This window comes from Eulemur rufifrons, chromosome 24 (genome assembly GCF_041146395.1).
Source record: "Eulemur rufifrons isolate Redbay chromosome 24, OSU_ERuf_1, whole genome shotgun sequence".
Lineage (NCBI taxonomy): Eukaryota > Metazoa > Chordata > Mammalia > Primates > Lemuridae > Eulemur > Eulemur rufifrons.
Genome location: NC_091006.1, coordinates 4,822,868 through 4,843,706, shown reverse-complemented (window position 1 = coordinate 4,843,706; position 20,839 = coordinate 4,822,868). Strand labels below are relative to the sequence as shown.

The following is a 20,839-nucleotide window of genomic DNA, read 5'->3' as shown; positions in this document are numbered from 1 at the left end:
CCCAGATTCAAAGCTCTCTTATCCGGCTTAAGGAGGAGAAGGAGGTCTGGGCAAGATGGACCCCCACATCCAGCTGTGATTACACACTAATTCCCCCATTCTCTCATAGAACACAGGATGGTCTGGTGGGGCAAAGGACTTTATTGGGATGTTAGTGGGGAAAACGTGGAAGGGTGAATTCCAGGGAATAACAGACACTGGGACCAAGATGTCGGTCACCTTAAGGAGCAATAAATTAACTTGCAAAATAAATTAAGGTGAGGAGGTCCCACGTAGGGAGGCAGCTGGGAATATCTGGGGGCTTCTTGGGGATGGAATTTGGAAATGGAAGGGGGAATAAGAATTTCCAGCCCCCTCACAAAGGGTGTGAAATGAACTTTTCAAGAGTCTCTCCCCCATGTGAGGCTGGGAGTTGGGGTTCTGGGGCTTCAGGAAGAGGGAAGGTCTGGGCTCAGCTGAAGGCATGAAGGGGCCGCCAGTTCAGGGTCGTTCCTCCAGGAAGCGGTAGGTGGGGTTCTCATAGCCATGACGCTGCAGTTCCCGCAGCTGCTGCTCCTCCAGGCTCAGCATGGGGTCCACCTACAACCAGGGCAGGGGAAGGACGGTGGGGCACCGGGACCTCCTGCAGATCTCACAGCCCACCCATGCCCAGGCTCTGGAACCCTGTCTTGGAGTCTCACCTCCACCACTCCATGGCTGATGGCCCCATAGGGCTTCTTCCTGCGCAGGAGCAGCATGGAGAGGACGATCAGGGAGCCCCCACCTGCTCCCATGATCAGCAGACCAGACACAGCTTCACGGGACACGCCTGTCCCGGCTGGTGCCTGCAGGGAAAGGACGTGGGGCAGAGGGCATCTTTCAGGCTCACCAGGGTCCTGTGTAGCTTTGGGAGTCACAGCCTAGCTGCTGACCTCTGATCTTTCCCCCCGGTACCTGGGAAATTCACCCTCTTACCAGCTCATCTCTCTGAATCTCTGATGAGTGGAAAGGAAAACCCCTTGGAACAGATGCATTCACCTGGGGGAGCAGGAGGTGTCAGCAACCCAGGGGTCTGGGCCCCAGCCTCCTCCCCAGGGGCTCAAGAAGGCGTCCCCCAGCCTTCTTCTCTCCTAGAACCCCAGAGTACATGTCCTTGTCCCCCTCCCCCCCCCAGGCCAAGGAAACCAAACCCACAGCACCCTCTTCCCCCAGCCCCAGCAGTCCAGGCCCTGCTCTTGTCCACCTGTAGGAGCCCACATGTCCGACTAACTTACCTTTCGCTCATACTGCTCCAGGGGGGACATCTTCTCTTTCTCTGGGGGTGCAGCATCTTGTTCTGTGGATCCCACAAGTCCTATCTCATTCTTGAGGGTCCAGAGGGGTGCTATCCCCCTGGGGAGGGGGCCAGAAAGCACACCGGACTCCACCCCAGGAGGTCTGGGGTCCCCAGTGTTTGGACCCTTTTCCATTCTGGGTTCAAGGACTCAGTGGGATTTGGTGGCTGCGGTCTACTATGTGAGACACTCACCTTTTGGAAGGGTCATGGGGGTGTATGCTGGCAGCCAGAGGCGGCAGGGCAGGTGGAGCAGTGAAGAGAGGAGAATATCATCAATGGAAGGGTGGAGAAACGCCCTCCCAGGGACCAAGAAGGAGCACCAGGGATCCTACAGAGCCCCCCACAGCCTTAGACATTCCTCCCCGTCCTGCCACGCACTGTGGTGGCTGAGACACTCTCACACTTTAGGAGATTAGAAATGAGGTTTGGGGCTTCTTCCCCAAGTCCGGCTCACTCACCATCCTTGGAATCTGGAGGCTGTGGCCTAGCCTTGTCCTCACTGCTGCCCACAGGGGCGGGGGCTTCCAAGTCGCTGGGACCCAGGTGTTCAGAGCGGAGGAGCTCCTCTGAGGGGAACACGCAGAAAGGTGCCTGAGGGGGTGAGCATAGGGGCGCCACAAAACACAGCAGGGGGAGTGAAGGGGCATCTTCACAGCAGTTATTAGGAGACCAGACAGACGGCAGAGTCAGCCCCAAGTGTGGGGCAGCCGTAAGTGTGACCTGGCAAAGTGGAGAGTGGGGAGCTGGATGGAGTTTTAATTTCAAGACTATGGCATCCTTGAGTGTCAGGAGAATTCGGGTTAGGTGTGGGATAGCCGGGAGGAAGTCACCATAGATCTAGGCTGTGGTAGGTCACACTTTCTGGTATTCATGTTAGGCACCTCTGCTTGAATCTGGACTGGGTTTATATCTTGCTTTAACCAATAAAATGTGAGCCCGAGCCTTCAGAAGACCTGGCATTTTGGGGAACATGAATCACCACGTAGGAAGTCCAGCTATCCCACTGGCAAGACCACATGGAGTGATTCCATGGAGAAGAGAGGCCTGAGCCTACTTGGACAGGGAGAGAGGCCCAGGTGTGCTGGAGTCCCAGTCCCTAGATGACCTTCTGGCTAAACACAGCTGCACACCTGACTTCTGGCAAGACCACCAGAAGAACCACTCAGCTGAACCCAGACCAGATGGCAGAATTATGAACAAAGAAAAATGGTTGTTCATTTAAACCACCAAGTTTTGGGGTGGTTTGTTACACAGGGATAGATAATTGAAGTTGGGAGGATTGACATTGGGGAGTCAAGATCTTCCCTCGGAGGTCTGGAATGGGGACCGGGGAGATGGGCACTCACGAATCTGGGGCCGCAGCTCCTGAGCCAGGTGGGGGTTCTGGTCCAGCAGGCCCAGGCTCTGGTTCATCCTCTCCTCGATCACTCGCAGATGGGTCTGCACCTGGTGGGGAGCGGGGATGAGGGACGAACTGGGCAGTGCGGGCTGGAGATGGGGAAACTGAGGCGGGATGTAGGAGGAATTCAATAGGGTCTGAGGAAAAGGAGTGGGCACTAGGAAAAGCGGGGTTGGGGGACAAGGTAAGTATAGGACACAGGAATATGGGACAGACGATGGGAAGTAGGGACAAGGGGGGCAGGGGTGGCAGGAAGTAAGGTCTGAGGAGCAGAAAGCGGGATCTGAGGGGGTTACCAAGACAGGGAGTGGGATTGGAGGGTCATATAGCAATGACGCGGTTCAAGGACAAGATTTGGAGTTCAAGAGTACAGAACGGAGTATTCATGGACAGGGAGAAAACATCCAAGAAACAGGAATTAGAATCTGAGGGCACAGAACAGGGAGAACAAGTGGGGTTTGGGAGAAGGGAGGACTGAGGGACAAGAACAGGGTTCAAGGCACAGGAAGGGGATTCTGGGAAAGGAGGAAGAACTCCAACGGACAGAAGCCGGGACCAAGGGACAGGCGGTAGGAATTCAAGGAACAAGAAAGGGGGTCAAAGGCCCAGGGTAGGGTGATGGTCCAGGGGCAGGAAGTAAGGATCCAAGGGGAAGAAGTAGAGTTGAGGGACTGGAAAGGGTTGTTCCCGCGATAGAAAGGGGGTCCAAGGGACAAGAGGAGAGCCCGAGGGGCACGAGCAGCCGAGGGACTGGGGCGTGAGGAGCAGCCAGGCATGGGGCACCTGGAAGCGCATCTGCTGGGCCTTCTCGGGATCCACGGCGGCCACGTGCTGGTAGTGCCGCAGCGTGTGCCTCTGCTCCTTCTGCTCCACGCGCAGGTAGCGCCGCAGGGCCAGCAGGACGCGCTCTGCCTGTGGAAGGGACAAAGGCTGCCCAGGCCTGCCCCGGCCCTCTCAGCCCCTGTTCTCTACCTCTACAGCCCCCACACCTGAGGCGGATCCCCCTGAAGCGCCGCCAGGAAGCCCTCCAGGGCGGCTCGGCGCTGGTCGTTGATAAGGGCGATGACGCGAGTGGCGTGGGTCTCCACAAGGCGCTGCCGCTCACCAGACACCTGCTCCTCCAGGGTCTGCAGAATTGACTGGAAGTGCTGGCAGGAGGGTGGGCACAGGATCAGGAGAGGGGAAGATGGGTCAAAGCCTGGGGCAAAGGCAGTCTGGAAAGGCAGGACTATAGGGCCTCCTGGGGTGGGGTCCAGTGGGCCCAGGCCTGGGCAGAGCCAACCTGGGTCAAAGGAGGCTGACTGGAAGGCGTGGGCCACAGGGCCAGGTGGAGTGAGGGGGCCCGGGGAGCCAATCTGAGGGTGTAAACTGTCAGATTGGGTGAGAACAATCTGGGAACAGAACTGGCCGTTTTAAGGTGAAAGGGACCAAGGCTTGTAGGGAAGGGATGGCTCCCTTCCTGGGCAGGGTCAAACTGCACCTAAATGGGACCAGTAGGGGTGGGACCAAGAATTGGGATGGGGGCCAACCTGAGCAGGATCTCCATGAGATAGGGCTGCACCAAGGTGAGGCTGAGAGAGGTGAGATTTGAGGGGAGGACCAGACAGAGTGCCGTCTGGGCCAACAGGGACATGAATGCACCAAAGAGAGACTGAAAGGGACCTGGCTACATCTGCAGAGGGCTCAGCTTGGGAGAGGACTCCAGAGCCAGCCCTCAAGGTGGTCAGGTGAAGACGGGGCTAAACCTGGCCTATGTGAGCAGAGAGCAATGTCAGGTCAGATGCAGCCAAGAGGGGCAGAGCCAATGTAGGGGTGAGGCCAAAAGAGGCAGAGATAAGTAGGAAGGGGTGGAACTGGGTGGGGCGGGACGTGCCCAGAGCCAGGCTGAAGCTGTGAGTGCCCCAGGTGGCAGAAAGGCTTGAGTAGGACCTGCTGGTGATTGTCCTACCTCATTCAGGGCCTGTCTGTCGGCTTTGGGCAGGTTCTTGGACTGGTTGTCCGCCATGGCCCATTCACGCATCACCTGGCAGGGAGGGGAGCTTCAGGATCCCAGCATCCACCCTGATCCCCTTGGCGAGTACCCCAATCCCTCTTCAAGACTTTGGAGCCTCCAGATCCCTTAAGACACATTGGCTCCTGGGTTCCCAAGAGGGAAGACCCAGAAAGAGTTTAAAGAGGAAGAGTACCATGGATCAGAGCTTCCATAGAATCTGGTGGCATCTCAGTGGGATTCTAGGTGGGTCAGGGATCCTGGTCATCTTAGTGGGTGGTGTTGAGGGCTCAGGGTTGAAGGAGGCTTGGGGAACCTTTGGAGGTAGTTTTAAAGTGTCTCTGAGGAGTCTCCTGACATTCAGGAAGCTCTGCGATATGGGGGATCCTAGGGTCCCCCATATCATCACCTCATTAATCTGGCGCATCCTCCGCTCCTCCAGGTCCATCTTGGCCCTCAGAAACCCCTCATGCTCGCTGATTTCCCCAGGCATGCCAAAGTAAACGTCCACACCATCTGTGGGCCTCGGGGTGGGAGTGACTGTAAAACCAGGGATCAGGAGGTCAGCCTGCAGCCCACCTTCAGGTCACCTTTTCTACCCGGAGACCTACATTTCCTGGAGCATGCCGGAGACCATTGTGCATCCAGTTTAACCATAGCTGCCGCCTGGCATCATGGGAGATGTGATTTTATACCAGGCTGTTGTTGAAAATCTCAAGAACCCATTACACCATCTGCTAAGCTCTCCCCAAATGACCCTGAGGACCTACCAAGTGGCCCCTCCACTTACAAGCACCCTCAAACCACCCTGTCCCTTTGCATTCTTCACAGGCGAGTCCTGCCACCTTTGCTGCATCCAAAGCCACTCCTATCTCTTCTATTCCCTCCAGTTGGGCTTCTCTCCCATCAGTCCCTCCCAAAGTTGCCCCATACCAAGGCTCCCCCAAATCATTTTCCCTCCATGGTGGAGAGGCTTAGGGGTTCAGAGACTGCCTCACCTTTGCTGACCACTGCTGGGGCATGGGAGCTCGGGGGTGGGACTCTTTCCTCCTCCTCTTCCTCTTCAGCCTGTGGGGGCTCCACGAAGTAATCGTCTACTGGCTGTAGGAAGGATTCCTCCTCTTCCTCGTCCTCACCCCCCTCTACTCTTCCCCCCAGGGGCCATGACCGGGTGGAGGGATCACTGAGGGAGCAGGAGAAGACCCAGGCAGTAAGAACCCAGGCCCAGGCCCTCAGGTTTCCATCCCCTGCCTCAGGAGCCTTAGGATGGGCATGGAGGGTTCCCTTCCACTCACCCAACTGCTGTCTCAGATGGGTGGGAGGTCACTGGAGGAGGACAGCACACATACTCCACACCTCGGAACCGATCTGAGCCACAGGGCAAAAGCATGCCCGAGCCATGCAGAATAAGGCCCTGGGAGCTGCAAGCCTGTGGGAAGAGTGGACCCAGATGCCAGGATTGTGGGTCAGGAAGGGGTAGATGGGGCATCTGGGAACCTGGATCTTGGGGGAGGATGAGGCTGCGAGCCTGGATTCCTGGTTTTGGAGGAAGGGGTTAGGGCATGAAATTCCTAGATCCCAGTGGGAAGAGGGGGCTGAAGGCCCAGACTCTTCAGTTCCAGTGGAGGAGGGTGTCAAAGGCCTGGACTCCTGGGTTTGGGAGGGGTGGGGACGGGTGGGCCAAGGTTCTGACCTCCTGTGCCTCCTGATGCCTCCGGGTTGAACTCTCGCACTGGTCCATGCGTTCCTGGTGCAAGAACCGGCAGCCTTCAGGCACCAGCAGGGCCTCGCTCACAAACTCACCAGCTGGGAAATGGGGGACAGCAGGCTGAGACCCTCCCACAGCCACCAACCCCACCCTCCTCAGAATGCCGATGTTTTATCCTCAGAAGCTTCTCTGCCCAGCTTGGGATCCAGGTACCCAGCCCCCTAATGTGGGCCTGAGGCAGCACCCCCCCCCCCCCCCCGCGAGATTCCCTCCTCATTTCCCTTCTCTCAGCCTGTGACTCACGCAGGCAGCGGAAGGGCACAATCTGGTGGTGGGAGTGGGCACAGTGGCCGCCCCGGGAACCCCCACACCAGCGCTCCACGGGGATGGCCTGCGCAGCCTGCTCCACACGTGCAATCTGCAGCTCCGGATACATCTGGGGGCACGGGTGGGAGCAATCAACCCACTGCCCCGCCCCTGCCAACCACCCCTCTTCGTTGGCCATGGCTCTTTTCAAGTCTCTGGTATTCATAAGAACATCTCCCTAGGCCCTGCTTCTCCCTAGAACCAGCCTTAGCTATCTAAGATCCTCGTGCCCATTGGCCACGTCTCCTAGTAGCTCTCCCTTAAAAGTCCCGCCATCCTTGGGCCCTCTCTCTTTTCCTGTCTACTTTCTTTATGAAGGCCCTTCACCTGCCCATAAACTCAACCCTCTAAACCCACCTCCCTGGTCACGACCCCTTCCCCCATCAGGTTCATCTTCCCATAGGTCTCACCCTCCTCTAAGCCCCGCCTCCTTCTCTGTTTGGCCTCTTGGTAAGTGTCCTTCTGTTGTGTTTCATAGCCACGCCTCCTAGCCACCCGCGCTCTCATTGGGCTCCACCCCTTCCCCCATCTTGGGGGTCCACAAAGTATCTTTTTGTCTTAGCCCCACCACTCCTTTGGCCACGCCCACCTATACCTCTACTCCTTGCAAAGCCCACCAGATTGCTAAACCCTGCCTCTTCTCTGGCTATCTTCCTTAGAGCGGTTCTCTGCCTTTCCTGACTCAGTTTCTCAAAAGAGGTCGGGCCCTAGCCTAGCTTCCCCTCTTCGTTGGCCACGCCCCCGAGCCTCCCTAGCTTTCTTAGCTCCCTCTTCGCCCTGGACCACGCCTTTTGCAAGTGTCCTGTCAATGGCCGACCCCTCCCCACTTTGGACCCTCTGACCACGCCCCTTCCGCTGGGCCCCGCCCACCTGTCTGCAGTACTCCAGCGCGCGCTGCGGGTCCCGGAGACAGCGCCGCGAGCGCTGCGGGTCTGGTTCCCAGCGGCCGGTGCGCAGGTCTCGGTGAAGGGCTACGCGCCCGCATAGTCCGGCCACCTGGGCCGACCCCGGGGCCTGGAGGTGGAGGCGGAGGGGACAGTGAGGGCACGGGGGACGTTGGCATGAGGGTTCTCTGGTCTATGGCTCCCTAGGACCCAGATATTCAGACCCCCAGCACCGGCCCCCTCCCCCAAGGACCGCGCCCCCGCCCCCGTGGAGGCACCGTTCCCTGGGAAACAGCTCCCATAGGGCGCGGGCGCCCCAGCTCTCCTGTTGCTATGGCAACCTGGGTGCGCCCCCCTCCATTCTCTCGGCCTTGTTGCTGCGGAGACAGGCTCCGCCCACACTCCAGCGTAGAGGTGCTGGAGCCCGAAGGGGTTAAACCTGAATCGCGGAGGAGGCCGCACGAACCCAGGCGTTCTGGCCCCTCCTCCCTCCATCCCTAGCACCGGCTCCCATTGCAGGGTGTAAAGACGACAAGGCCTGGTTTCAGGGCCCTGCAGGCCTTGACACCAGGTCCTTGAGGACTAGAGAGCTACATACTGGTTGGGGTTGGTAGTGTCTGGAGGCATGGACTCCTGGGTCCTGGGAGCCTGCGAGAGCTCTCATATGGGTCCAGAGGATGCAAGGGGCCTGGATTCTTACATCCAAATGCCTTGGTGTCTGGTGGGTACAGTGTTCGGGTGGGAAGGGGCTGGGGCCGAGTCACCTAGGGTAAGAGGGTCTGGGGGTGGGGCTGGACTTCTGGGACCAGGGCTTCTGGAAAAGGCAATTGGTATCCTGGGGGTGGGAGAGGGCTGGGAAGTCAGATGGTCGGGGAGTTGGGGCCTGGAATTCTGGGTTCGTGAATGCCTAGTGCCGTTAGGGGCGCCTGCGGGCTGGCCACCTGGCTGGAAAGATCGAGCTTTCTGCCCTGGACAAGTCCGCGTCGGGGCCCCGAGGCCCGGTCCCGCCCCTTCCCCCACCCCCAGGACCCGGCTGGGCCTCACCTCGGCGGCGCCGGGGCTCCCGCTGGCCAGGCTCCCGACGGCGAGCTGCGCGCGCAGAAGCAGCAGCAACAGCGGCAGCAACAGCGGCAGCGGCGGCTGGCCCGCGCGGCGACCCAGACCGCGCGCGGCTGGGCTGGCGGGCCCCATATCCCGGCCCTCGCGCCCTCAAGTCCCCTGCACTCCCGCCCGGCCCGGCCCCAGCGGTGACAGGAGCTTCCAGCGCCACCGCCGCCGCCTCCTCCTCCCGCCGCCCCCGGGCTGCGCCGGCGCCGCCAGCCCCGCCCCGCGCCGGCCCCGCCTTCCTGGCCAGGACAATAGCGTGGCGGCTCTGCGCAGAGTGGAGCAGCTCGGGAACCCCGGGTGGGAGCCTGCGCCGGGCCCCCGCCCCTTGAGAGTCCAGGCGTCCCACCCCATGAAGAGCCGAGCCAGGAGTCTGGGTCATGGGCTGCACCGCTGTGGATTTGGAGTCCTCCCTCAGCACTCTCTCCCCCAGCTCTTTTCTCCCTCAGACCCAGACACCCACGATCAGCTTTGCGCTTTGTCCTACTCTAGGGTCTCCAGTACTACAGACTGCCCCCGCCTTCAGTCCCCTCCTCTTTCAGATCAGGGAGTCTGGGCCCCACGCCCCTTCTCCCGCAGGCCCGGGAGTTCAGTCTCCCTGCTTCCTAAAGCTCCCAGGGGTCTGGACCTTTAACTCCTAGCTCAAGAGTCCATAAACCAAAGCCCCCAGGCCCTTTCTTTAAGGATGACCTGAGTCAGGTCCTGATGGGCACACCTAGGACCCAGCACCTCAGGACAAGTGTCTGGACCTCCACCCTTGCTCTAAGGACCAGGGAATTTCTATTTTCTCACCCCTAGTCTCTCCCACCACCTCCCCTTCAGAGCTCACTGGTTTGTCTCCTCAAATGAGAGTGCAGAATTCTGTATTCCGCAAGCCAACTGGGGCAGCCCTGCTGTGTGTGCACATCTATATGTGTGTCTGTCTGTGTGTACATGCCCATGCGTGTGTCTATGGCTGCTTCTGTTTACAACTCTGTATGCATCTATGTGTGTTTGCATAGATGTATATTAGAACAGCCTAGAGTGCTAAACAGGTAGCAAAGGCTGAGCGGTGGATCATGGTTTTGTTCCTATAGCCACCTCATAGGTAGGGTAAAGGAAGGACCTTGAGACACATTTGATGGACCCCTTCCTTGATGGAGGGTAATAATGCCAGGAGAATCCCTAAGGCACATTTGCCTCTTTGACTTTTTTTATTAAACATAAATATTGTTGTTCCCAGGTTCCCCTTCACCTCCACGTGACAGTCCTCACCCTATTCACACTCCTTGGGTCCAGTTCTTTAAGAAAAGCGGAAGGAATCAAGATGGTGGCCATCTTGGGTTCCCAGGGAGTGAACGGCCATTTTGGCTGCACTTCCATTGCCCAAGCAAAGTGCCCCTCAGGAAGCAGCACCAGGGCAGGGTGGGGTCTGCCCTCTGTCTTGATCTGCCCTGTGGTACCCTTCTTCTCAACGCAAGTGGTTATCTTGAAATATCTTCTTTCAGTGGCTAGAAAGAACTTCCATCCCTGCCCCTAACTCCCATCACCCACTGTCCCCATCCCTTACAGAGGGCCTATCTGCCATCTTGAATCTCTCTTACACTGGGGAATGGTGGGCATAGTGGCTATCTTGCTCCCATTTGGGGCATCCTCTTTGGCCAAGCTGACTGTACATCAATGATCCTGACAATTGTAATGGTCTTTCCCTCCCCCAGTGTTCAATTTTGGAGGTGTAAGTTTGTCAACTTGTTCTGGTTCGTCAGAAATCAGGACAACCCATTATGGCAAGTTGAAGATCCCAGGACTCATCCGTTGGAGAGATGTCACACATGAGTCTGCAGACGCTGGTGGCTGGGTGTGGGGAAGGGAGCACATGGGAAGGGGGGAGTCCCAGGGGCCAGATCTGGGGGTCCAAAGGATGTGGGTTTGATGTAGCTGGTGAAAGCTCGAGGATGAGGTGTGGTGAGGTAGCCTGCCCGGGCTCGGTACAGTCTGCAGGGGGGGATCATGCCCAGGTGCGGGTTGAAGTCATAGAAGGTAGGGGTCCCTGGGGGCCCGAGGGGAGATGGGGGTGGCAGGAAGAGGCCTCCTCCAGGGGCTTCACCAAGGCTCAAGCTCACACTGACCCCTCGGACCTTGTAGTAACCATTGGTTGGATCCTGCGGGGACAAATAAGACTTGGTAGGGTATACGAGGGTACAGGGGTGTGAGGGTCACTGATGAAGAGACACACTGAGATAGAGCCAGACCGAGAGAGAACCAGAAAGGAACAGGAGCTGGCAGAGACACAGAGACAAAGACAGATACATAGACCAGCAGAGAGACAACGTGAGACAAAGAACAGTGACAAGAGACCAAGGGACAGAAGGAAACAGGCAGAGACAGAGATGGAGAGATATAGGCCTGCTAAGGGGTGGCAGTGTGGCAGAAGATGCAGAGAGGATAGGAGAGTCATTCATTTGCCCAATAGCCCCTAGACTTTGATCTTGTGCCATGCCCTGTGCTGCTGCTAGAGATGTGTCACCAGGAAAGAGCTGGACTCTGTCCTCGTGGAGATCCCAGGCCAAGGACAAAACGACAAATCACCGGACAGAGCCCAGAGGCGTCAAGGCTGCGAGTGGGGAAAGCACAGGCAGAATGACCAGGCAGTGGTGAGAGAAGCACGGGCTTCTGGGAACGACTGTCTGAGCTGAGAGTGGAGGAACAAAGGGGGATGTTGGGTAGATGTGGGAAGGAAAGTGGGAGTGTTTCAGGCCAGAGGAGAGAGAGAAGGACTCTGGCCTGGGGGCTGGGGCTGGAGTCAATGGGGCTGTTCCAAGATGGGACCCCAAAGGAAGGGCAGGTTTGGGGAGATGTGCGGCCAGTGTAGGACATGGTAGGTGGAAGGGGTCTGTGAGAGGGCAATCAGGCAGAAGCATCTAGAACACCTGAAACGTGACAGCTATGGGGAAGGCACAGGCAGAGTGAACCCGGGTCTGGGGCTCAAGGCAGAGGAGCAAGACTGGGATAGACACTCGGGCATAGGCAGCAGAAGTGAGAACTGAGGCTGTGGAGCTGGGAGAGATGGCCCTGGAGGCCGGAGGAGGAGACTAGAGGGGTCTGGGTCCAGAGAAGGAAAAATGAGGGGACAAAAGTGGGAGAGAGCTGGAGACGCAGTGAAGAGGGCTCCTCCCCTCCGAACACAGCACTCACCTTGGTCTCCAGAGCCCCTTCCTCATCCAGAACCAGGTCACTGTGGTCGGTCTGCACAATGGGGCCCTGGGGTGGGGAACACAGTGAGACGGAGTGGTCACAGTATCCTTCTGTACCAGAGCCAGCCCCCAAGGACCTTCAGTCCACCACTAGAGGCAGGAGGGACTGAGAGCACCTGGGACCTGGGGACCAGACTCAGCACAGCAAGAGGACACTGGGGACATAGTGGGCCTAGGGAATAACTGGGTCAGGGCACATTTGGACATGGGGCATTTGGGTCTGGGGGGTCTGTTAGGACCAGGCCCCTATTTGAGTTTGCCAGCCCACTTGGGACTGGGTTACTATTTGGGTCTGGAGGCACTGTCGGGTCTGGCATCCTACCTGGTCCTCACGGCTGCTGGTCTCCTCCTCGGGGGCCCGAGAACTGGAGCCGTCGCTGCTGCCGGGGATTCGCACCATGTTCTTTTGCTCTGAGAAAGAGCCTGAGGCCGGGACAGAGAGGGGAGAGGAAGGCGATGGGGTCTCAGCTTGTGGAGAGCAATAAGTGGGAGGAGAGAGGATGGGGGTGGGACGGAGGGGCAGAGGGTGAGGAGGTGGCCCCGAGGAGACCCAGATCCTGAAGGTGAGCCAGGCCCTGCACAGGGCTAGAGATGGGACAGGGGCCAGGTCCCAGAGCCAGACCCAGACACTGGGGAGGGCGTGTGTGGGGAAGGGGGGTTGGGGATTTGGAGGGCTGGGATGGGGCACAGGCCCACAGACCCTTGCCATAGCGCCAGCAGCAGAGGGCCACCCCAGTGATGACCATAAGGAGAGTCGTGGCTGCTGAGGCCACTCCGGCCACAATCCGCACAGCGGGCAGCAAGTCTGCAGGGAGTAGAGAGGGCATCCTGAGAAGGAATTGGGGGGTGGGGGCTCAGGGCTTGGCTTTGGGGATACCTGGGTTCACCAAGTTTGAGGATTCCCAAGGTTTGTAGCCCCCTCACTCAGGGTTTAAGGGCCCATGAATTTGGGGCCCACAAGTTTGAGAGTACTGAGTTTAAACTCCCTGTCTTGGAGTCTTAGAGTTTGAGTTTGTACTTTGCAATTTCCCAGTTCCCTTTCTCGGGGCCCCTAGCTGTGAGGGGTCTCTCAGTTTAGGATTCTGTATTTGAGGGAATTTATTGTTTTGAGGTCTTGGGACTCAATGAACACATAGTTTTGAAGCTCCCAAGATTTGGGGGTTTATGCATTTGCAGGCGGGAGGTTTGGCAGCACAGGGTTTGGGGATCCCTATATATGCGGGATTTGGAATCCCCAGATTTGGGGTGTTCCAGCTGGGTCTCACCTCTACGGTCCAGGCTGACTCTGGTGCCTCCCTCACCAAGCCGGTTCCGGGCACTGCAGTTAAAGCCCCTGCTAAAGTCGGACTCCTGGGTCCCCGAAATGTGTAGCACAGAGATCAGGCCTGGACCCGGTCCCCTGCGGCCCTCTGGGGCCGGGAATGTCTCCACCAGGAATCGTCCCTGAGACCCCTCCGCCAGGAAGCCCTCATCCCAAGACCAGACCTGGGGGCACAATGAGGGAGGGAATTGAGGAGACTGGGGACGGAGGGAAGAAGCTGGTGGGATGTTGGGAAAGTCAGAGATGGTCACAGCAGTTCGGAGGTTCGGGTGAGAGGCCAGGGATCACAGCTGGATGATGGGTCATGGTAGGGGCGACATTTCCTTACCACGGCTTCTGGGGCGGGAGAGGCGAAAACTAGACACTGGAGGCGAGCGGGGCCGCTCAGGAAGGCAGGCGCGGAGTGCAGGGCCGTCACTACTGGCGGAGCTGGGACGGACACGGTGGGTCACCTAGAGGAGAGGTCTCGCCCTCCCCCAAGGCCATTCTCACCAAAGCGGGACCAGGCCTGGGCGGCTAACCCCACCCGACAGGGCCACGCCCCTCAACAAACTCCGATTCCCAAAGCCCCGCCCTCAGGAGGTCGGGCTCCAATCGCCAGGCCCCGCCAGGTACTAAGCTCCTTCAAGGCCACTCCCACTTCCACCAGACCTCGCCCCCTCCGTCCACTCCGCATCCCCGACCCGCCAGGTCCCCTAGAAAGCCTACTTTCTCACCGTTCACGGTCAACCTCGCTTCCGCGGCGCCACCGCCCAGGCCTGAGAGCCCCGGCGCAGCCCTGCACACATAGTCGCCTGCGTCCTCCGGCCCTACCGACGGAAGACGCAGCGTGGGCCCGGAGCCCAGCACCTGGGACAGGGAAAGGACATCAGGGCCGGGACTTTGAGAGGAAGCCCGGCCCACCGCCAGCCACTGCTTCACCTGCGAGCCACCGCGGCGGGTCCAGGTTACCCGTGGGAGCGGGTTCCCGCGCCAGGCGCAGCTGAAGGAGGCGTCTCCCCCCACGTCCACCGACACCGGCTCTGGCTTTGCCAGCAGAATCGGCCCAACTGGAGGAGGAAGAGGAAGGGTCACATGAACGGGACGGAATGAAGCCCCTGACCCGGGATCAGCCCCTGGGAAGCACTGCATCCTCAAAGGCCCAAGTCCCTACTAGTTGTCTAGGGCACACCCGCACGCCTAGGCCCCGCCCCGGACCCCACGTTTCCCTCCCCGGCCCATCGCAGCCCCGCCCCAGCTCACACAGCACGTCCAGCGCGGTGCTGCGGTTGGCGCTACCCACGGCGTTGCTGACCTCGCAGGACACCGGCTCAGTCAGGAACGAGGCATCTGACAGGACCTCCAACATTGGCCCTCTGGCCCCGAGCACCGGAGAGCCCCCCTTTGCCCATCTGAGGAGGTGGTGGTGCTGTTAGCTTTGTCTCCACTCCCTGGCACACCCGCTCAGGTCCCAGCCCTCCCTAAGCCTGCTGAGAGCTGGTCTTTGTCCTCACCTGTAGCCGGTGACAGGAGGCTGGGCTGTGGCCTGGCACAGGAAAGTGACTTTCTCTCCTTCCTGCACAGTCTGTGGCTCAGCAGACAGAGTCACCTCTGGGGGATCTTTTGGAGTGGGACAATGGTCAGCGGAGCAAGGACCACGAACACCTGCATTGCTGTCCTAGGCACCCAGTGCCTAGTCCCTCTGTTCCAGGAGTCTGGGTCCCTAGTGCTTTCTTTCCTTTGAGCCAGGAGTCTGGGCTTCCAGTTTCCAGGTCCCCCAGCCTTCTGTCCTCTCCTGCTCTCTCGGATCCAGGAGTCCAGGCCCCAGCTTCCTCTTTCCCCAAGGGCCACAGTCCCCTCCTTCCTTAGACCCAGAAGTCCTGGCCCCACACCCCTCTGTCCCAGGGCCGGCTGCACTCACACTGCAGGCTCAGTGTAATAGCTGTGTCCCTCCCCACAGGTAGGGCCTGGCTCTGAGCTCGGCAGACCAAGGTGGCTCCATCATCACGTCTGGAAGGGGTTAAGGATAAGGTGCTCTCCATTGACCCAGTGGTCCCTTCCTTCAGCACAGTCTGGAGGTGTGGATAACAACAGTGAGTTTATGTGCACTTACAGAGCGCTTACTATGTGTCAGGCACTCTTCTAGGCATTTATAGGTATTACTTTCTTTAATCCTCACAATTACCCTATCAAGTGCATACTACTATTGTCCTCATTGTACAAATAAGGAAACTGAGGGACAGAGAGGTTAAATAATTTACTCAAGAACAATCAACTAGCAAGTGGCTGAGCCTTGATTTGAACCCAGGTAGTCTGGCCCTAGAGTCTTTACCCAGAATCATATTCCAAGGGGGCCCAGCCCTTGAACCCCTGCCCTCCCATGCCCTCTTCTCTTCTGGATGAGTCTGTGATCAGAGAGGGCCCCAAGTTTTCCTAAATGAGCAAGGGCTTGCACAGGGATTTGGACCTGACCTGGTAGAAGGTGGTCCCACCCAACTGGATCCCATCTCGGAACCACAGCAGCTCAGGGGTGGGGCGGGCATCCCCACGGCTTCGACAGGTCAGGTTCGCAGGAACTCCAGCAACCAGAGACACAGAGGGGCCTCCCAGCACCAGGGGGGCTTCTGGGGGCACTGCAGGATGGATCTGGGATCAGAGCTGGATAATGGGCTGAGACACTAATCTTCTCAGTTCCAATTGACCGCTCCCCTGCTCTCCCTGAACTCCTGATACTCCCAGCTAGCATTGGCTGCCCCCCTGTGCTCTCAAGGGATAAGTAGGCTGGGTCCTCACCTAGTATGTGCAATTGGGCTGGTCGAGAGCGGAGTCCTGCTTGTGTAGCCTGACATTCATACGATGCTTCATCTTCTAGCTCCACAGGCCTAATGTGGAGATCATGATGGCCACTGGCTGCATTCCCTGATATCCAGTACCGGGACCACCCTGGAGTCAGGAAAGACGCCGTCACACCATGGTTTTGAGTCCCTGGCCTCAGCCCTCCATCCCCAGACATCCCACACCAGAAACTGTCCCACACACTTGTTGGTAAGACATTATTAAAAAGTATGTCCTGGGCCCAGAGAGACCATTACTCCCTCCCAATACAGAGTCACTCAAATGTGGGGGTGATGAAGTCAGAAAGGAATGCAGGAAGATGATTGCCATAAAAGTTAGGTGACGTGCTACCTCTGGGGTGAGGAGAGGAGGGCTGTGACCGGGGAAGGAAATAAAGAGGGCTTGTGGGAGGGCTGGCAATGGACCTGGTTATTAGCTGCATAGGTGTCTACTTAACGTGGCAAATCTTCCATTTATGTTTACTGCACCTTTCTGCATTTACATACTATTTCACAATAAAATAATCCCAAACTCTATGGGGCACCTCCAAAGAAGCAGCTCAAAAGTCAGGACTCCCAAATGTGTACCCAAGCCCATCAGTTTCTCAAACTTGGAAATGTCAAAATAGAAACTTCAGATATAGCCCAAGCCCAGCAGCGCCACCCAAGACCCAGCCCCTCCCTGGGTAGAGAGAACAGCTTCACCTGGCAGGTCCCTTTCGCCCCCTAGAGCCAGCCCGTCCTTGGTCCACTGAACCAGTCCCTCGTAGGCGCCCAGAGCGCAAGGCAGCCGGGCCTCCTCCCCCAGCAGCACCACTAGGTCCTCAGGCTGTCGCAGGAAATGGGGCGACGTGCCTAGGAGAATGGGGGCAGCAGAGCCGAGCTTAACACATGCAAGAACCCCCTCATTCAAGACCCAGGAGTCCAGTTCCCAGCCCCCTTTTCCCTCATGCTCAGAAGCCCGGGCCTCCAGAGTTCTTCTCCCCCAGACCCAGGATCCCCCAACCCCTTTTGCCTAGTAAAGTGACAGCCGGCCATCACCCCCCTCCCCGCCCCCATTCATTCTCCCCCCTTTGCGGTACCTGCGCGCCCTCTGATGCAGAAGAAGAGGACAAGCAGGGCAGGGACCAGCATCCTGAGTGCGTGTCGCCCAAGGTCCACGAAATTTGCAGTTGCGCTGGCTTTCCTGCCAACTTCTTCCTCGGAAGCACGCCTCCCACCACCCCGGCCCGGAGCCCCCTTCGCGCTCCTCTCGGCGCCAGGCCAGAAGACTCCGGGAGCCCCCCAAGTCTGCTTGCCCGCAGCCCCAGACGCTCTGAAACGCCTGCCCATGGCGCGCCCTCGGTCTCGGAGCGGCTTGGCTGGGGGGCCGGATCCCGCTCGCCCCGCCCCGGCCGCCCCGGGGGACCCGCCCCTTCCATTGAGAAACTCCGGGCCGAGGCGCGCGTGAATCGGGCTCGCCGGGCCGGGTTCTCCGGGGGGCGGGCCCCCCAGCCCAGTTGGAGTCTGGGAGCCGGAACACCTGGGTCCCAGGAGGGGGTCTCGGCCGGGTTGGACACCTGTGCCCTGCCGGGGTGGAGGGGGCGGCATGGGGGTGACGAAGAGGAAAGGGAGGGAGTGGAAGAAACTTGCTCAGCCCAGGCCCTGGAGGGACTGCGCTGAGTGGAAACGGAGCTATAAATGGGAGCCCTGGGGGCCTCGCCAGTTTCCGCGCCCTGGGGACGCGGGGTCTGGGACTCCCCTGGGCCTGGGGGTCGGGAAGAGGGCACTCGGGTGCCTGCGGGGCAATTGGGACCCTAAGAAGAAGGGAGCTTAGCTTCCTCCACCTGAACCTCCCCCGCCCCATATATCCCTCTGCTGCCTCGTTACCACTGCAAAGCACAGCACGTTCTAAACCCGGGAATCCAGGCCGCCAGCCCCTCATTTCCCAGGACCCCTCTCCCTGCTCGGCCGGCCGGGCCCCTAGGCCCGGTTGCTGGGCGACGGCTGGGAGGCGGCGGCGCGGGGCTCGGGCAGGCGGGAGGCTGGGAACCGCGCAGCTTGTGATGACGGCTCCATGCAGCCCAGCTGGGGCGTTCCCACGCTGCGCAGCTGGCCAGCAGGTGGGAGGGACCCTGAGTCACCCGAAGGAGGGCTGGGGGCTGGGACCCTCGGTCTGACATTCCTGGGCCTGTAGGAACTGGGAGTCCACATTCAGATTCGCAGTTGTTCACTCAGGATTGGCCAGAAACAGGTTCTCACTTACTCTCAGGCTCAGGCTCTTGCGTTTCTAAATGGCCAGGAGGGGTGAGGGGATGGGGTTGGATTTCCAGGATTGTAAGGGACTGGTGTTTCAGACCTTTGTGGCTGAGAAGCTGATAGCCTGATCTCTGGGTTCCTTGAGGGGTTAGAGACTCGACTCCTAGATCCCCTGACTGCAGCCGGCTGTGCTTGGGAGAGGATGACAGGGAGTCAGGATATCTGGTCTTAAGTCTTAGAGTCAGTGGATTTAACCCCCAATCTCTCCCCGCCCCCACACAGCCCAGGAGGATTTGGAAATGAACAGTGAACATCTGTCCTAAGTCATGCGTATGTGGAGTAGTGGGGGGAGGATTGGAGGCCTGAACTGCCCGGTCCTTGGTGAGAAGGGACTGAGACCCCTGGGTGTGAGCGGGGAGGGTCCTGGGGTTCCAGATCCCTCGTGCTGCGGGGGCCTCAACTCCTGGCTTCTGTGTTGCAGACCCAGTGCCTGGATTTGGAAATAGGTTGGGCTTGGAGCCAGGACTCCTGAGTCTTGGGGAGGAAGTCAGGTAGTGAGGCCTGTTTTTTCAGACACCTGATGTTTCTTCCCCTTCCTGGCCCTCTGGGGCCACGGGCATGGAAAGATGTCAAGCCCATGGTCCCAGGAGCATGTGGAGAAGGAAAACAGCCAAGGTGGAGGGTGGAAGGTTTGTGCTAATTAAAGGTCCAGCCACTGCCAGCTCTACGCCCTGGCGCCCAGGGACACCATCTGGCGAGGGCCCCTACGACAGACCCCACCCCTGCCCCCACCCCAGCTCAGCATCCAGCCCATTTCCCAGGAGGTGTGGGCGCAGTTGGGAGAGGCAGTGTGGCAGGAGGGCAGGAGTCAATAATGGGGAGGAAGAAGACAGATGAGAGAGGGCACCCAACCTACTTCCCAGATGAGAGAGCTGTGGGGGCGCAGGCCAGATGCCTCGTCTGCTTGGAGGAGGACAAATAGGGGTTGCCGGGATGGGGAGAAGCCGAGCAGTTCCCATTCCCGCAGGAGATAAGCAAGCAGGAGCTCATCCCATGTGAATGTGCGCATGCTCACTGGGGCGAGGGCCGGCCAACTAGCACATGCTTAGAAAATACTGGGAGGTGGCAGTCAGGGGACTCAGAGACAAATGAAACAAGGAGAAAGAGGCACAGCCAGAGGTTGACTGAGAACAAATATTCATGGAACTCCTGGAGTGTGTGAGAGACAGAGTGCGGGGTGGGGTAGCGGGTACAGAGACCAGAACAGGGACAGAAAGACAGAAAAACAGAGACATGTAGAGGAATAGAGACAGAAAGGAAGAGAAATAGTGGCTGCGATTTAACCACTTCATGCAGAGAGAGAGCCAGAGAGGAGTTTCAAGGAGACAGAGTACGATAGAAAGATACATCAGGATGGGTAGAGGGAGGGAGAGAGAGAAACATGGAGAAGGAAGAAAGAGACGGGGGAGATGGTAAGAAATATGGACAGAAGGAAGCTCATGCAGCCCTTGCCAAAGGGCACCCACGCGGGGCTCACTGCTACCCCCACGCCAAGGGCTGGAGGACCGCGACCCTGGCTTCCCCTCCCACCCGCTCTGCCCACGCCCCACACATGCCCACCTAAGACACTTTACACACTCACACGCTCTCCACATGCTTATTGCAGATCACAGTTCACATGCACTCTTGCAGCTCCCCAGCAGAGATCCCTGATGTCACTGAGGTGCTGGTGTCTACTCGGGGCAGGAAGGGACATGCCCACATCATGTAGGAGGGCAGGGAAGAGCTGGAGGGCCCAGCTCTCTGCTCCCCACAATGAGCTGGGAGACTTCCCAAGTCTGACCTCTTTCGTATTCCCAGCCTAAGCCAGGCCCTTGGGGTCATGGGGCTGGGAGGCACCCGGCACTGAGGAATGTTCTTGGCATGTGCTGACGGGGGATTTTGGGCCCCAGCTGGGCCGGGAGGAGCCTGCTGGCCAGGGGCCGGAGCTGGGGACAGGGGAGGGCACCTGGGGGAGGCAACAGTGTGAGGACGGGCTCAGGCTGGGTTAGAGAACAGGGACCAACTCTGCCACTGACCACATCAGCCTCATGGGCTCATAGGGCCTGCAGGACTCTGAGCAGCTGGTGCTCCCTGGGGGCTGTGAGTGCTGGGAGCAGGGGAGCGCGGGCAGGAGTGGCAGGAAAAAGATAAGAGAGAGAGAGAGAACAGGGTGGTGTGGGGTGGGATGGGGGACTCGGAGAGAAACACCCTGTAGACAGGGAGAGAAAGATAGAAAGAGAAAGAGACAGAGACGGAGACTTGGGTGAGATTGGGAGAGGAAAACAGAACAAGAGTGAAAAAGATAAGACAAGAGAGACAGAAAGAGAAACAGGAAGCAGACACCCGCAGAGAGGGACCAGAGAGCCAGAGGCAGACGTGAGTGGCAGGCAGTGGGCACTGTTGGAGCCACCTCCAGAGGACCTGGG

The 20,839-nt window shown here is 58.8% G+C and overlaps 2 protein-coding genes across 3 annotated transcripts; both read right to left on the bottom strand.

Annotated features, from left to right (window-relative positions):
- Positions 1 to 149: 149 nt before the first annotated feature.
- On the bottom strand, positions 150 to 8,924 carry APLP1 (amyloid beta precursor like protein 1). Of its 2 annotated transcripts, none has more exons than XM_069458495.1 (17): positions 8,707 to 8,924; positions 7,649 to 7,792; positions 6,716 to 6,848; positions 6,398 to 6,510; positions 6,000 to 6,133; positions 5,703 to 5,887; positions 5,114 to 5,244; positions 4,663 to 4,737; positions 3,704 to 3,862; positions 3,498 to 3,626; positions 2,662 to 2,761; positions 1,774 to 1,881; positions 1,508 to 1,534; positions 1,254 to 1,333; positions 955 to 1,017; positions 681 to 824; positions 150 to 579 (listed from the first exon to the last, which is right to left on the bottom strand). In XM_069458495.1, the coding sequence occupies exons 1-17, from the start codon at positions 8,851 to 8,853 to the stop codon at positions 481 to 483; spliced, it is 1,971 nt and encodes a 656-aa protein (XP_069314596.1). In that variant the 5' UTR covers positions 8,854 to 8,924; the 3' UTR covers positions 150 to 480. The 2 variants fall into 2 exon arrangements, with proteins under 2 accessions (XP_069314596.1, XP_069314595.1); XM_069458494.1 differs by having other exon boundaries at positions 1,254 to 1,315.
- A 1,647-nt stretch (positions 8,925 to 10,571) lies between these two features.
- On the bottom strand, positions 10,572 to 17,723 carry KIRREL2 (kirre like nephrin family adhesion molecule 2). Its single transcript, XM_069458124.1, has 15 exons — positions 17,216 to 17,723; positions 16,839 to 16,988; positions 16,093 to 16,242; positions 15,772 to 15,932; positions 15,221 to 15,371; positions 14,814 to 14,919; positions 14,563 to 14,711; positions 14,242 to 14,369; positions 14,037 to 14,169; positions 13,649 to 13,749; positions 13,265 to 13,484; positions 12,688 to 12,804; positions 12,322 to 12,422; positions 11,941 to 12,006; positions 10,572 to 10,907 (listed from the first exon to the last, which is right to left on the bottom strand). The coding sequence occupies exons 1-15, from the start codon at positions 17,721 to 17,723 to the stop codon at positions 10,572 to 10,574; spliced, it is 2,577 nt and encodes an 858-aa protein (XP_069314225.1).
- Between the last annotated feature and the right edge of the window lie 3,116 nt (positions 17,724 to 20,839).